Source organism: Tachyglossus aculeatus, chromosome 14, assembly GCF_015852505.1.
Source record: "Tachyglossus aculeatus isolate mTacAcu1 chromosome 14, mTacAcu1.pri, whole genome shotgun sequence".
NCBI lineage: Eukaryota > Metazoa > Chordata > Mammalia > Monotremata > Tachyglossidae > Tachyglossus > Tachyglossus aculeatus.
In genome coordinates this window covers 14,985,444-15,002,732 of record NC_052079.1, presented here as the reverse complement: position 1 = coordinate 15,002,732, position 17,289 = coordinate 14,985,444, and the positions used below count along the sequence as shown (strand labels likewise).

Here is a 17,289-nt window from a genome sequence, read left to right as displayed (position 1 = left end):
GCTGAGTGGGGAAGACAGGCAGACCCAAATACACTTTGTATCCATATCTTTAAATTATATATTATAAATTACTTATATTAGTGACTGTCTCCCCCACTAGACTGTAAGCTCCTTGTGGGCAGGGAGTCCGCTAACTCTGTTTCACTGTACTCTCCCAAGCATTTAGTATAGTGTTCAGCACATACTAAGTGCTCGATACCATTGATTGATTGATGAGCAAGGATTTACGCACCTGTGATTGGGTCCTCCAATTCATGGGTCGAATGAGCCAAACCATCCATGCTGCTGGAGTTTGGTGATGGGAATGTCATTTAGTTGGGCTCTTAGTACTGCTCCCTTCCAATTATAGTTTGGAATCTGGAAAAAATCAGCATGGCCTAGTAATAATAATGATGGCGTTTATTAAGCGCTTACTATGTGCAAAGCGCTGTTCTAAGCACTGAGCACTGTTCTAGTAGATAGAGCACAAGCCTGGGAATCGGAAGGACCTGGGTTCTAAGCCAAAGCACTGTTCTAAGTGCTGAGCACTGTTCTAGTAGATAGAGCATGAGCCTGGGAGTCGGAAGGACCTGGGTTCTAAGCCCGGATCTGCCACTTGTCTGCTGCATGACCTTAGGTAAGTCATTTAACTTCTCTGGGCCTCATTTACCTCATCTGTAAACCGGGGATGCGGACTGTGAGCCCCAGCTGGGACACAGACTGTGTCCAACCTGATTATCTCTATCTACCCCAGTACTTAGTATAGTGCCTGGCACACAGTAAGCACTTGACAAATACCATAAAAAGAAAAATTCAGGAAGACAGTATCATTTTTAGCAGAAAAGGCCTGTGGAGATGCTTGGTTCCACTGACCCCAAAAGCTGTCTTCAGACTGTTCGTAATCATATTCACTTGAGCACTTATTGTATACAGAACCCTGTATTAAGTACTTGGGAGAGTACAACAGAGTTGGTAGACACATTCCTTGCCTATAAAGGGCTTTCTCAGTAACAAATAAATAGTTATATAGTTTTTCTTAGACTTCAGCCAATGTAATTAGATTGTAGACTCTGAGTTCCTTGTGGGCAGGGACTATGTCTACCAACTCTATTGCACTGTACATTCCCAAGAGCTTGGTACGGTGCTCTGCACACAGTAAGCATTCAGTAAATGCCAGTTCATTGATTGATTGATAATTATTCCCCTTTAATTGAGGTCAATCCAACTTTGGAGAAAGAAGTCTTGTACTGGGACTGGCTTTATGTCTTTTAAAACATATTCCAGTTATTTTTGTGCCAAAATTATTATTGGAGTGAAAAGGGCATCTACATTTGCAGAAGTTAAAGCACTGAGAGATTCAAGACCACATCACTTAATATTTGACCAGAAAGTTGCCACCTGTATAAACCAGAAGGAAATTGCTCTTCACATTCTGCAGTAAACTCACCTTGGGAAATTACCTGTTGGGTGAACCCGTTGGGGACTGAGGATCTGAGGGTTTTGCTGACCTTTTCTGACACAGGAAACCAATTCCCCCAGCCCAACGTGGTGTGAAAATGTTTAAAACCTTCATCCTGAAACATTCCAGACTTGTTAAGCAGAATGCTATAGTAGATGCATTCCTGAAACATCCATTGCTGTCTACTTTCTTAGGATTTGTGAAGTAAGGAAACAGCATAGCCTAGTGGAAAGAGCATGGGCCTGGGTGTCAAAGGACCTAGGTTCTAATGGCTCTGCTGATTGCTTGCTTTGTGACCTTGCACAAGTTTCCTAACTTCTCTGTTCTTCAGTTTTCTCACCTGTAAATGGGGATTCAATACTTGTTCTCCCTCCTACTTAGACTGAGGGCCACATGTGGGACGGGAACTCTGTCCAACCTGATAAAATTTGTATCTGCCCCAGTACAAAGAACAGTGTTTGAAACATAGTAAGCACTTAACAAATACAATAATAATTATAATGGTAATGAAAAAAATTGATGACCCATCTGCCCCACCACACTGGGGTAAATGCATTCAAATACAACACCATGTTTAAGTAAAAGCAAAACATTTCTTATTGTTTGTAAAAATTACTACAGTATGATTCATTCATTCATTCATTTTGAGCGTTTACTTTGTGCAGAGCACTGTACTGAGTGCTTCCTGAGGTGAGCATCAGATGATCCTCATGATAGCATTACTGGGATGGACCATTGGCCAGAGCAATGGATTCTGTCTCTGACAGGAGTACCAGGATGCTTGAAGGAACTATGTGATGGTTGTCCCCCAGAATGGTTAGGAATGGTCAAACCAGCACCATCCATCCAATACTCCAAACTTTTCCCTCTTCATCCCTACCTTTCCTTCTAATGATCTTTGAATTGATTGATGGATCAGGAGCCTCTTGTCCATGAGTTTTCCAAACCCCTAGGGAGCCTGTTGATAGATTTGGCTGTTCGACTTCCTGTGAAAATGAATTCCATATGCCTTCCCCGTGTTGGGTGGAAAAGTTTTGTTTTGCTTGTTTTGAGCCTGCCACTTTCAAGCATCGGAGTTATCCCTCATCCTGCTGAGCATGGTTCCTGGGAGTCAGGACACCTGAGTTCTAATTCCAACTCCACTACTTCCCTGCTGTGTGACCTTGTGCCTTGATTTTCTCACCTCTGAAACAGGGCTTTCCCCATCCTTTTAGCCTGTGAATCCCATGGGACTGTGTCTGATCTATCTACCTCCACATTTAAAACAGCACTGAACAAATATTATTATTATGATCATTACTACTATCACTGTGGGTTTTGAAACACAAAAATCCCTTGTTCATCCTGTCCACTCTTTTTATGGTTCTGTAAAACCTCAATCTCATCCTTTCTCAGCCTGTCTTTGTAGAATTTTTCAGTCCATAGAAGGTGATCCATCATCATCATTATCATCAACAATAAAATTCATTGAGCACTTATGGCTTACTGCCATCCCCCAATTTATCTTGGATTTTCATATAGGTAGCTTAGCAGGTTGGGGAGACCAGTGGAGATGCATTAAGAAACAGATCAAAGGAGATTCTGTGACTTCAAATCCAGCCATCAGTTCTAGCCTTCAGCTCAATCAATTAACGGTGTTTACTGAGTGCTTATTGTGTGCAGTGCACTGTACTGAGCACTTGGGAAAATGCAATACTCCCCTTCCTCCCAGCCCCACCCCATTCTTCCTGCGGGGATTTTTCACCCAGGGCCGCATCCTCCAATAGGTCTGAGGCATGGCAGTGAAAACACAGACACTGTTGTTTCTTCTAAGGAGGTGGACCACAACTTCTAGGTTGAGATGCTTCTGGACTTGGGCTTGGGCCGGCCCTGACCTGGAGCTAGGTTTGAGCCATGCTTCTCGCCACTTCAGCTTCTTCACCAATATCTTTCCCTTGGAGTTCTCCAGTGGGTGTTCTGGCTGACTGGTTTGGAGCTGGGGACAGCAAGGTGAATTTCTCACCTAGGCATCCTTCGCTGTTTGCTTGTAAATTCCAAGAGGAATTAGTGGAACTTGTTCTTTTTGAAACGCATTTCCTATTGAGTACACGCCCCTTCCACCCCCTTCCCCTCCCCACCAAACAACTCCCCTCGCCTTCCACCTCAGTGAAATTGGCCTGAAGACGCCCGCAACTTTTTTGACCTTCAGACCGCGGATTCCACATAACTCAGTGACAGAGCCATGAAACCCAGCCCTTTCATTTCGGCAAGTGGAGTGTAAGTGAAATAAGAATAGCGCCCTAGAGGTACAGAGTGTCGGGCCAAAATCCTGCCCTGGGACCAGTGCGACTGGCCCCTGGGATCAGTACACAGATCTAGGGCGAGAGCAGGCCTCCCTGTTTTAATTACAGAGCTACAGTATGTGGGTAAGAAACTTGGATTTGACAGCAGCAGAAGAAAGAGAATATTGTATGCCTTCAATCAGCTTTGTATTAGGAGATCCTTAAAGGGAAAATTATGTGAAAGAAAGAGGGAGGAAGAAAACAACAAGCTAGCAAGGACCCAATTTCAATATAATTTGGAGAAAATGACTGATTTGGGTTGGTCATGTTGCCAGAACAGATGACTCAAGGCTTCCAAACAAGAAATGGAAACCAGAAGGATGCCTAAAGCCTGGAAGAAGAACAAATTGTGAAGATATGATTGACTGTAATATTTCAAAATCAACTATCCCAAAGATGAGCTTGGACCGCTGCCCAGAACAGAATTGAATGGTGATGTTCGTTTAGGGCCTGTGACTGTTGAAATGAAATCAAATGTAGGAATTGTGTTCTCTTAGGTGGATGTGCATGTTATCACTTTCCAATTTCCCCAAACTGGGAATCTGATGTCACTTTCCCCATCACTCCTAATTTATGCTCCAGCAGGGATTGTTGTGGCCGCTCTAGATTCTTGCCGAATGCCAGTTCTTTAGCAAGAAGACCCCTATCCAAGTGAGAAACAGTGTGGCCTAATGGATAGAGTGTGGTAGTCAGTACTAAGCACTGGGGTAAATACAAGCAAATCAGGTTGGAAACAGTCCCTGTCCCCAATGGGGCTCACAGTCTTAATCCCCATTTGACAGATGAGGTAACTGGAGCCCAGTGAAGTGACTTGCCCAAGGTCAAACAGCAGACAAGTGGAAGAACCCAGAGTAGAACCCAGATTCTTCCGACTTCCAGATCTGTGCTTTATCGACTTGGCCATGCTGCTTCTTGAAGCCTTTATCTCCCATCTCCTGGTCCTGGTGCAGCCAGGGCCCACATGACCCCCAAGGTGGCCGAGCACCGGGTGGTCATAGTAGAAGCTCTTTGACCTTCTTCCCCCAGCTCTATGATACATTGAGCCTTCACTGAAGGGCACCAGACAGTGCTACCGCATCAGTGAGGGTGGTCACCGACTGTAGTGGACAGTGGGCAGGAGAGGCACCACTCTCTTTGAGCACAACCTTTGAGAAAATCAGGAAACCAAGAAACAGATGGGAAAACTGGGACAGGCCCTGAACACAAGCACGGGCTTGGGAGTCAGGAGGCCCCGGTTTGAGTCCCAGCTCTGCCACTTGCCTGCTGTGTGACCTTGGGCAAGTCACTCAACGACCTTTGGGCCTCAGTTTTCTCATCTGTAAACTGGAGATAAAATACCTGATCTCCCTACCTCTGACTGCGAGCTCTGGGTGGGACTGTGTCCGATCTGATTAGCTTGAATTTACCACAGTGCTTAGCACAATGCATGACACATAATAATAAATAGCATTATCATCATCATCATCAGTGTGGCAAAGGACCATCTTTCCATGCTCATACACCAGTCATTTCAGCTCCACCCACATGCATCGTCTTTGAAAATGAAGGGCTGTTAGATAGCCCCTCTGCTGGGCCAGAAGGAGCTATAAATAGGGTCTTCTTTATGTGCCTATTAATTACTTGAAGGCATATATAGCATCTTCCTTTGCTCAAAGCACTGAACAAGTAATTTTCAAGCAAGAAACATTTTCTAAGCATTCCATTAAAACTCAAACTGAAAAAGCATGAGAGGAAGGAAGTGGGAAGGAGCAACAGAGAGGGAAATCATTTCCCTCTGAGTTTTTAGGTGTTTTTTTTTTCCAAATTACCCCCATAGGAGTAAGGTGTTTTTCCTAAGCTGCAAACATCAGTAACTGCCTGTGCTTTACAGCGAGGCCACTACGTTTCTGTGGCCGTTTTAGAGCACTGCATTTTCCATGTCTGCCAAATTTCAGCCTTCCAAATTGCAGTGCCTTGCTAAGGACTCACGTGCAGGTCAATGATGGAGGGTCTAAACTGGCCCTGTTAATGGGAGACAGAAGTCAGACTCCTTTGAAGATCTGAATTGCAGTAAAAAGCTATGTAAGTTTCAGAGTCATTGATGCAGAAAGCAAATTTCCCAGCTCCTTGTTCTGGATATGTGAAGCCCCATATGATTGTTGTGGGCATGGAATGTGTCTACCAACTCTGTCATATTGTACTTTCCCAAGTTCTTAGTATGGTGCTCTGCGCCAGTAAGCACTCAATAAATACAACTCATTGACTGATTGATTGATCATAGAGAAGCAGTGTGGCCTGATTCATTCATTCAATCATATTTATTGAGCACTTACTGTGTGCAGAGCGCTGTGCTAAGCACTTGTGAAGTACAAAGCAGCAACATATAGAGACGGTGCCTACCCAACAACGAGCTCGTGGAAAGATGGGTGACCTTGGGCAAGTCATTATCTTCACTGTGCCTCAGCTTCCTTGGCTGTAAAATGAGGGTTCAGTATCTGTTTTCCCTCTTATTTAGGCTGTGAGCCTCTTGTGGAACAGGGACTGCTCTAATTGTTCTGTTTCTACCCTTGTGCTTGATACAGAGTAAGTGCTTAACAAATTCCATTATTACTAGCCATAATACCAAAGTAATCACTGAATTTAGGGCCTCTCCATCATCATCATCATCAACACTATTTACACCAGGTTGTGCAGAATATCTCTTTGCTTATAGATCTCCCATGTGGGATAGAGACTGTGTCCTTCCTGATTATCTGGTATCTTCCCCAGCTTTCATTACCATGCTTAGAATTTAGAATGTGCTAATAAATACCGCAATTATTATTAACTTTATTATTTTTAATGGTATTTGTTATGCGCTTACTATGTGCAAAGCACTGTTCTAAGCGCTGGGGTGATACAAGGTGATCAGGTTGTCCCACAGTCTTAATCCTCATTTTACAGATAAGGTAACTGAGGCACAGAGAAGTTAAGTGGCTTGCCCAAGGTCACACAGCTGACAAGTGGTGGAGTCGGGATTCGAACCCAAGACCTCTGACTCCCAAGCCTGTGCTCTTTCCACTGAGCCGTGCTGCTTCTCCAATTATTATTACTTTAAAAAGTGAGCCTTATTTAGGGAAAGAAACAAACTTTGGTATAAATCCATATTTCAGGTTTGTAAGATGGGTCTTGGACAAAACCACACGCAACACCTTAATTTTGTTTCATTTCTTATGGGTGTCATAGCTTATCGCTCTTTTTCTATGTTGAAGTTGCTTAAGAAGGAAAACATTGAACATAGGACAAGCATCTTCTAGATCAAAGGCCTTTGATGATGCCCATGATCCACTGAGTTATGAGGGTTTCTTGGTGGATTGGGAGTGTATTCTGACTCCAGCATCCAGAATCCTCATTGCCTCATTAAGCCAAGAGGTGGCAGAGAATAGGTTGAACAAGCCTAGCTCTACCCCACAGCCCTGATTTCTTGAAATGGTTTTCATTCATTCATTCAATCACATTTATTGAGCACTTACTGTGTGCAGAGCACTGTACTAAGCGCTTGGGAAGTACAAGTTGTTTTTACAATGTGCTAAGCACCAAGATAGTTACAAGTTGAGGAAACCCAGGCACAGAGAAGTGACACCCAAGTGACTTGCCAAAGGTCACCCAGCAGGCGAGTGGAGGAATCAGGATTAGAACCCAGGTCCTCTGGCTCCCAAGCCCGTACTTTATCCACTGGGCCACCTAGATGCTAAACAGTCAGCCAGCATCTTAGAGAAAAACAGTCAGCCAGGCACTAAGTGCAGCACTGGAGCAGGGACTAAACCTTCCACACCCACACAGTGAGAGAGGCACGGTCAGTCACTAATCACTCATCACTCACACCCATAGATACCTTGATCCGTCAGTAGTGCTATCTTTGAACCTGACAGCATTTTGCTTCTTAGAGATAGCATCATTAGGATCCAGGTAAACTTTCAGGGTGTTGTTCTACGAATCACTTGCCTATTGGTTTTTGAGCGGATTTGGAAGATGTTTCCCAGTAGACTTGAAGTATTCTAAAATATTTAAGCACATTCCCAGTCGAAGCAGGGTGGCCTCGTGGCTATCACTTGCCTGCTTCTATGACCTGGGGCAAGACACTTAACATCTCTGTACCTCCGTTTTTTCAGCTGTAAAATGAGGATTAAATACCAGCTCTTCCTCACTCCTAGACTGTGAATCCTCCTGTGTGGAACAGGGACTGTGTCTTTCTAGACTGTGAGCCCATTGTTGGGTAGGGATTTTCTCTATCTATTGCAGAATTGTACTTTCCAAGCGCTTAGTGCAGTGCTCTGCACACAGTAAACATTCAATAAATAATAATAATGATGGCATTTATTAAGCACTTACTATGTGCCAAGAACGGTTCTAAGCACTGAAGGGGATACAAGGTAATCAGGTTGCCCCACATGGGGCCCACAGTCTAAATCCCCACTTTACAGATGAGGTAACTGAAGCACAGAGAAGTTAAGTGACTTGCCCAAAGTCACACAGCTGACAAGTGGCAGAGCCGGGATTAAAACCCATGACCTCTGACTCCCAAACCCGTGCTCTTTCCACTGAGCCATGCTGCTTCTCTAATATGATTGAATGGGTGATCTGAGTGATTGTATTGTATTTACCCTAGCACTTAGTACAGTGCTTGGCACCTGGTAAGTGCTTAACACTTATGGACGAATGTAGTAGTGTTCTGCTACTGCTGAATTGGAGAAAGAGAAAGAGGCCTTAAATAATCCTATTTTCATTTTCCGACTCGATCTTTCATTAATTTGGGTGACAAGCTAGATGAACAGTGACTCAGCCCTTGCCCCAAAAGGAGGTCAGCATGATGAGGCAACACACATTTGCACAGGTTATAACAAATCTCTTGACTTCCCCATGCAGTCTTGTGGAAACTCGATGTTCTGTGACGTAAGCCTTCTCAAATAAAGGACCCTAAACAAACTCTTTTGGAGAGGCAATGTAGATTAGTGGATAGAGCACAGGCCTGGGCATCAGAAGGACCTTGATTCTAATCCTGGGTCTGTCACATGTCTTCTGTGTGATTTTGGGCAAGTCACTTAACTTCTCTGTGCCTCTGTTTCCCCAACTGCAAAATGGGGATTCAATACCTGTTCTCCATCCTACTTACACTGTGAGCCCTCATGCAGGACAGAGACAATATCCAACCTAATTAACCTGTACCTGCCTCAGCCCATAGAACAGTGTCTGACAAAGTGCATAACAAATACTATTAAAAGAATCAAATCAAATCAAATCAAAAGCCAAATAACAATAATAATAATAATAATAATAATGGCATTTGTTAAGCACTTACTATGTGCAAACCACTGTTCTAAGCGCTGGGGGATACAAGGTGATCAGGTTGTCCCACATGGGGCTCATAGTCTTCATCCCCATTTTACAGATGAGGTAACTGAGGCTTAGAGAAGTTAAGTGACTTGCCCAAGGTCACACAGCAGACATGTGGCAGAGCCGGGATTAGAACCCATGACCTCTGACTCCCAAGCCCGTGCTCTTTACACTGAGCCAAGCTGCTTCCCAGAGACACCGAAGCCCTGTTCATTCATTCATTCAATCATATTTATTGATCACTTACTGTGTGCAAAGCACTGTACTGAGAGCTTGGGAGAGTATAGTATAACAGTGAACAGGTACATTCCCTGCCCACAATGAGCTTACAGTGAGGAGGCGGAGACAGACATTAATATAAATAAATTACAGATATAACAAATAAGTTACAGGTATATAAATAAATTGCAGATATATAAATAATTTACAGATATTTCCAAAGGAAAATCGAAGAAATAGGCCAGGAAGGGCCCAGACAGGCAAGTTTAGCGACAGCAGCACCGATCACGGATCCCGCCTGAGAGAAGGAGGAAAAGCGAGAGGCCGGACAGCCTCTCCTCCACTCCTCCTCCTCCTCTTTCTCTTCCTCCTCGTGTCGTGCAGCCACCTCCATGACCCCGACTATGGCTTCCCTTCCTCCACCCCGGCCAGACATGGGTCCCGAATGGACCCCCTTCCTCCCACTGCCCCCGAAAGGCCTTCCAGTGGCTGACACAGAGCCTCTGAAACCTGCGGCCGGGCCGCCTAAAGTAGGCCGACTGGTCGTGATACCAAAACAGGCCCAGCCTGATGCCATTCCAAGGAAATATTTGTTTTGATCTGAACTCAAGTTTGATTCTCCCCCATTTTGAAGGGTGTACAAGGTCAAGAGTGTGCGGCTGGGTAGGATCAAGATGTCCTAAACGAGAACATAGTGGTGGTTTGCCTGTATTTGCTGCCCCTTTGCCCAGGGCAGTTCCCCGTGGACAAATCAGTACAGCTTCTATATGGGGGAGATTCATTTTCCTTCATTCTCCCATAGACAGCCCCTATATTCTCCTCTACTGCTCATGAACTGTCTTGCCTGATGTGCTGCTACTAATTTTGGAGAGCTAATATCACAGATGAAATGATCACATTTTAAAACATGATTTTTCTACCTTAAAATGAATTGCCAGCCAATTTTGGAAGTATATCAGATGGGGAAAGGAAAAGAGTCCAATTAATTCTCCCTCATGTGAGTCTGAATATTTGGTCTTTAGTCTGTACACTTTTTGCAGATTGCACTCTTTCCTCATCGGGGCCTAGTGGAAAGAGAATGGGACTGGGAGTTCTAATCTGAGTTGTAATCCCGTCTCTGCCACTTGCTAGCTATGTGACTTTGAGCAAATCACCTAGCTTCTCTGTACTTCAATTTCCTCACCTGTAAAATGGGGAATAAATACCTGTTCTCCTTCCCCCTTAGACTTTGAGTCTCATGTGGGACAGAATCTGTGTCTGACCTAATTACTTAGTATCTACCCCAACACTTAGTACAGCACTTGGCACATAACAAGCACTTAACAAATACCACAGTTATGATGATGGCAATGATTTTCCAGTTTCCAATAAGTCTAAACATCTCCTTAGACTCAGCATCATTTATTCCTCATCTACTGTTTGTAACTGCAACAGAGGGAGAAATTTGGCTATTCCCCCTCTAGTAAAATCAAGAGGATTTCATTTTTGATAACTGGAAATGCTCCTGAATTAGCTGATTGGCCCATAAACATAGACAAAACTCCCTGTTTCCTAAGATTCCTTCTAATTCTTGCCATTGGTCAAATGGAGAGAAAAGTGGTCTGGGAATCAGGAGACCAGGTTCTAGACCTGTTCTGCCTTTAGTTGGTTAACATGGGTGAAGACTGCACATTGCTATATCCCTTCTCGCCTACTTAAGTTTTGCACTCCATGCCTCAGTGGTACATGACTGGCATAAGCCATTAGTGCTATAATCAATTCCTCTACCCAAGTCCTTGATCTCAGGTGTGAAACTATGACACTACCATTTGCAAGTGGCACTTACTTTCAGCACTAATAATAATAATATTAACAGTGGTATCTGTTAAGCAACTTCTCTGCCAAGCACTATGCTAAACACTAGGGTAGATACAATACAATTAGATCAGACCACCCTGACTAACCTCTTGAAAACTACATAGTCCCACCACTCCCACTATAATCAATGCCTTCGCACAGGTTTCTTGGCCCTGAAGACTTGTGTCTGAGGCTCACCTTGTCAGTGATCTTGAACAAGTCACTTTACTTCTCTGTGCCTCAGTTCCCTCATCTGTAGAATGGGGATTGAGACTGTGAGCCCCACGTGGGACAGAGACTGTGTCCAAGCTGATTTGCTTGCATTCACCCCAGTGCTTAATACAGTGTCTGGCATATAGTAAGTGCTTTACAAATACCACAATTATATTGTTATTATCATCAAGCCTGAGCCTCTGTCTTCATCAAGATTTCTTCCCCTATGTGTTCAAAATGTTTGTTTCCCTTTCCAATAGGTTGTTTGGTTTCTATAAGGGGATTCTTCCACCCATATTGGCCGAAACACCCAAAAGAGCTGTGAAGGTAAGACATTTCAAGACTTTCATTTGGAGAAAAAGAAATGAGTGGGCCCAAAAGTAAAATACCTGATGCTCTCTTGACAGAGGTGGTCCCAACCCTATCTGATAGGGATTCCTGGTATGATTCATATGGGACCAGGATGGCAAGGGGGGCTAGGAGAGGCGGGATGCACAGCACAAACTCACCCACCCCACAAATACCCGGGATCAGCTATGTGACAAGCACTCCACTCACACGTCAGCCAGAACACAGAGTCAGAAGAACGAATGGTGTGCGATGGCACAGAGAGACTCTCTGGCCATGGCACGATGCGGCGGCAGCTTTCTTGGCACTTTTCAGGAGCCCTGTTTTGCCAGAGCTTCAGAAACCAGCTTGAGAAGGGAGGCGAGAACAGGAAAAGTAAGAGCTATTGTTCCTCTGTGTCCTGAAAGCTAAATAATAATAAGATGAAGAAGAATAACATTTAAGTGCTTACTATGTGTCAGGCATTGTTCTAAGTGCCCAAGTAGATATACTTAAGTTGGCCACAGTCCCACATGAGGCTCACAGACTAAGTAGGAGGGAAAACAGGTATTTAATCTCCATTTGACAGATTAGGGAATTGAGGCACAGAGAAGTTAAGTGATTTACCCAAGGTCACACAAGCAAGCCAGTGGAAGAGATGAGATTAGAACCCATGCTCTTTCCACTAGGCCATGCTACTTCTCATCCCTCATGCCCTGCTGGGACAGGAGGGGAGAATTGTGCTGTAGGTTTTGATCCCTCTGAAAGAGATTCAGTCCCCACACAAGGCCCTGAAACTACTACTAGCATGTTGATCAATTCCAACCTTACTCGAATTAGGATCCAGAACTTTTACCAGTTTAGAGAAACCAAAAGCCTTTTCTCCAGTGAGCTAGTGGAGCATCATCATCATCATCATCAATCGTATTTATTGAGCGCTTACTATGTGCAGAGCACTGTACTAAGCGCTTGGGAAGTACAAATTGGCAACATATAGAGACAGTCCCTACCCAACAGTGGGCTCACAGTCTAAAAGGTGGGCTCAAATCAAGTCATCAGTCAATCTGTGATATTTATCGAGTGCTTACTGTGCAGAGGGCACTGTGTGAAGTTCTTGGGAGAGTACAGTAAATTCAGTAGTCATGATCCCCGCTGTCAAGTTTACCATCTTGTGGGAAGACAGACATTAAAATAAATTAAAGGTAGGGGAAAGCTTCAGAGTATAAGGCTATGTAAGAAGTGCTACCTACAGAAATGCACAGGTGACTCAGAAGGGAGGGAGAATAAACTGAGGAGTTTACAGAGTAATCAGGGAAGGCTTGCTGGAGAAGATAGGATTTTAGTATGGCTTTGAAGATGGAGAGAGTGGTGTTTTGTCTGGTATGAAGTGGGAGGAATTTCCTGGTAGGTGGGAGGGCATGAGCAAGAAGTCAAGGCACAGTAAGTAGGTTGGTGTTTGAGAAGTGAAGTGTGCAGGTTGGGTTGTAGGGTGAAAGGAACCAAGATAGAAGGGAGAATCAAAGTGAAAAGGATAATCAGGTTGAATTCATAAATATAGGCAAAGCCCAGGAGTCACAAAACAACTTGAAGCCTTTTTTTCCCATTATGATTCCATTCTTTGGCTGTGACTAGCATAATAATAATAACTATTATTATAATAATATTGGTTAAGTGCTTACTTTATGCCAAGCACTGTACTAATCATTGGGGTCAATAAAAATGAATCAGGTTGGACACAGGCCCTGTCTCCTATGGGGCTCACAGTCTAAGGATGAGAACCCCATTTTACAGAGGGAAAAATTGAGGTTTGGCGAAGCTGTGACTTACCCAAGGCTACACAACAGATAGGTGGTGGATTCAGGATTAGAACCCAGGTCCTCTGACTCTTAGGCCCATGCCCTTTCCCCTAGACTATGCTGCTTTTTTCTCTCAAAAAACTTTAGCTAGTTTCCTCCGTAATCACCTTTCCTCCAAATCCTAGGTCCTGGTCCTTAAAAAAATTGCCTGCCCCACTACAATGATTTGCACCATTTTCATCCCAAAATTGTGGAGGTTTAGGTAATGCCTGTTGTGCATTGGCTGGAGCATGGAAATCTGGGAGGCCCTCCAGGAGAGGAAGGAAACTGATTTTGTGGTTTTCTCACCTTCCTGTTCCTGAAAGGGCATAATAACTATGACTGCTGCTTCCATGGGTCACCATGAAACTTGGGGAACTTTGGTCTCCTCCTCCGGATTCCTTGTGGAATATCGGATTATCTTCATTTCCCCTGTTGTTGGGCTATTTTGATTCCTCTCTTTTCAAGCAATTATCCACTAACCTTCTGTGAGAGAAATTCAAATGATAGAGAAATTGAGATTCTAAACAGTATGTGACTCACCGAGGCTCCACAGCAAATGGGTGGCAGAGGCAAAATTTGAACTCGGGTCTTCTGAAATCATCTTGAGTGCTCAGTGCCTGGGGTCCACTGTTCCTTGGGATGTTGATACCGTGGATGGAACTGGTCAAAGAAAAATACACAAACACTTGCACATGAACACAATACCACATTGCTCCATCACAATGTTTGTACTCCAGAACTGGTTGTGAAGATCACAGCAATGCCCATGCCTAATCTAAATATTCCGCCACAATAGGACGGTCTTTGTGATGCCTTTTTAGAGTAGTGGGAAGTTCGTAATTACAATCTGGGTATCAGTGAAGGGCTGGAAAATGGACCTAAAAAGGATGACTTGAATTATGAGAATGCTTCACTGATAAAAGATTACCAAAATAAAACAAGGCAGAGTTCCTGTTCAAAAGAAATGTTGCTTTATGCCTGCACAGAGCAATATATTCATTCTGAAGGAGCAATTTGCATGCATAAACCAATTCATTTTTCCTTACTATTAAATGTGGCAGACAATTTCACCTTGAAAGGTAGGAAAACTTATCAGAGATGAGCACAGTTTGCAAAAATGCAGAAAAGTCGAGTTTTACAAACACAAGTGAGTTTGTACTTGCAGAAAAGATATGATCAGTGCCAGGACAATGGTTAACAGATGAACTTTTGGGCAACTCTGTTTTGGGCCTAACTCCCAGGCGTCTTGTTACCTTAAAGTTATTAGGCATATGGTAAGTCCTTTAACTTTCTAAGCATAACTTGGATTTCAGTTTATCTTTGCCAGATGGACAGTACTGGTTTGTAAATTCAGTACATGAAAATATTCCCTTTATAGGCATTTATTCTAACATTTGTTAGGGACCAAGATCACCTGATTGGAACAATTTTAGAAAATCATAAACTGCTTCATTCTATGGTCACGAAAAGGTTCTTTTGGTTGGGGGAAAAATCAGACACTGGAATGACTGACTTGTTTTTCTATTTTCTTTTAGACTAGAATTTCAAGTATGCTACTAATACAATATAAAATAAAGGCAAAATTAAGTTCTTCCAGTCTTAATTTTTGTAAATATATGGCTTGCAGCCTTTTTACAGTAAAAAATGATAAAACGAAGCAACACCAGACAGCATGGCCCTCTCATGTAACAGATCTGAAAGGTTATTGAACTAGTTTAGCTTGATTTAACCTTTGTGTTCAAGAATAAGAAGTATCTGGGATTGCAATAAGAAGTTGATAAGGCACCATTGTTTAGAGAGGAATTAAAATCATATATCACTGGTCAGTTCTCAAAACCCTCCTTTCTTTCACTCAAAGTTAAGTAGGTGAAGTTCATATCTGATCTCTAAAGCAGAGGATGAGAGGTTTTTTGATGCTTATTTAGCCACTGGGAAAACAACTGAGCTCAGATTATAATGAAAACTCTTATCTTGTTTTAGTCTTAATGAAAACCATTTGATGCTATTGTTAGTGTTTTGGGGGAGTGGGGGCTTTTAGATTTAAATGCAGAATACCACAAGCCAGGATTCTTCCTAGGGAAGAAATTGAATTGGAGATTTTTGTAACCAGAAGAACGTATTGTCTTTTAAAATGGGTGATAATCAATGCCCTTCTGCCTTTGAATTTAACATATTTTTAGCAGGCAGTTTGTTTATGGTACCTTGGCAATTGTTATCCCATCGAGATTCTTCTAAGTAGTGAAATTAAGGGGTCTCAAGGCAGATACAGTTCTTTTGGCAGCCTAGAAAAACGTAGTGAGAAACTGCAGCACAAGACAGGTTGATTTCCAAGGGAGGAGAAAAGCTTACTTTTAAGATCCAGGAATTTTACAACATTTTACTCCAGAATCCTAACACTTTGGCCGAGTATGCATTTTCACTGAAGCGTTAAGGACCCTTGGTGAGCATTATTTTAGAGGCCTTGTCCAGCCCCTTTCTTGAAAAGGCTGAGGAGCAGTGTGGCCTAGTGGAAAAGAGCACAGGCCTAGAAGTCAGAGGACCTGGTTTCTAATCCCAACTCTGCCAGCTACCTGCTGGGTGACCTTGGACAAGTCATTTAACTTCTCTGGGCCTCTGTTTCCTCATCCGTAAAATGGGGATTCAAAACCTGTTGCCTTCAATCCACATATGCTCTCCATATGCTTTCAAGGCTCTCCATCCCCTCGTCCCCTCCTACGTCACCTCCCTTCTCTCCTTCTACAGCCCAGCCCGCACCCTCCACTCCTCTGCCGCTAATCTCCTCACCGTGCCTCATTCTCGCCTGTCCCGCCGTCGACCCCCGGCCCACGTCATCCCCCTGGCCTGGAATGCCCTCCCTCCCCACATCTGCCAAGCTAGCTCTCTTCCTCCCTTCAAGGCCCTACTGAGAGCTCACCTCCTCCAGGAGGCCTTCCCAGACTGAGCCCCCTCCTTCCTCTGCCCCTCTTCCCCCCTCCATCCCCCCCGTCTTACCTCCTTCCCTTCCCCCCAGCACCTGTATATATGTATATATGTTTTTACGTATTTATTACTCTATTTTACTTGTACATATTCTATTTATTTTATTTTGTTAATATGTTTTGTTTTGTTCTCTGTCTCCCCCTTCTAGACTGTGAGTCCACTGTTGGGTAGGGACCGTCTCTGTATGTTGCCAACTTGTACTTCCCAAGCGCTTAGTACAGTGCTCTGCACACAGTAAGCGCTCAATAAATACGATTGAATGAATGAATATGCAATCTGTTATGAAATCCTGTCGGTTCTACTTTCACAGCATCTCTAGAATCCCCACCCTTTCCTCTCCATCCAAACTGCTCCCATACTGTTTCAAGCACTCAGCATTTCCCTCCTCATTTACTGCTTCAGCCTCCTTGCTGACCTCCCTGCAGTCTCCGCAGTCCATACTTCACTCTGCTGCCCATACCATTTTTCTGAAAAACTTTTCAGTTCCTAGCTTCCCACTCCTCAAGAACCTCCAGTGGTTACCCATCCACCTCCACATCAAACAGAAACTCCTAATGATTGGCTTTAAAGCAATCGGCTCACCCCCTCCTTCTTTACCTCATTGATATCCTACTACAATCTGGTCTGCACACTTTGCTCTTCTAATGCCATTTTTCTCACTATACCCCGATTTCATCTAACTCACCGCCAGTCACTTGTCCACGTTCTCCTTCTGGTCTGAAACTCCCTCCCCCTTCATATATGACAGGCTATCACTCTCCCCACT

At 43.7% G+C, this 17,289-nt stretch overlaps 1 protein-coding gene across 4 annotated transcripts in view; it reads left to right on the top strand.

The window, feature by feature from the left end:
* The window catches only part of SLC25A21 (solute carrier family 25 member 21), a 376,374-nt gene that overhangs the window by 310,185 nt on the left and 48,900 nt on the right, over window positions 1-17,289 (top strand). For all 4 annotated transcript variants that reach the window (XM_038756566.1, XM_038756567.1, XM_038756564.1 and 1 more), the window contains exon 4: window positions 11,640-11,706. In XM_038756566.1, coding sequence (XP_038612494.1) covers window positions 11,640-11,706 — 67 coding nt within the window. The remainder of the gene's footprint in view (window positions 1-11,639; window positions 11,707-17,289) is intronic.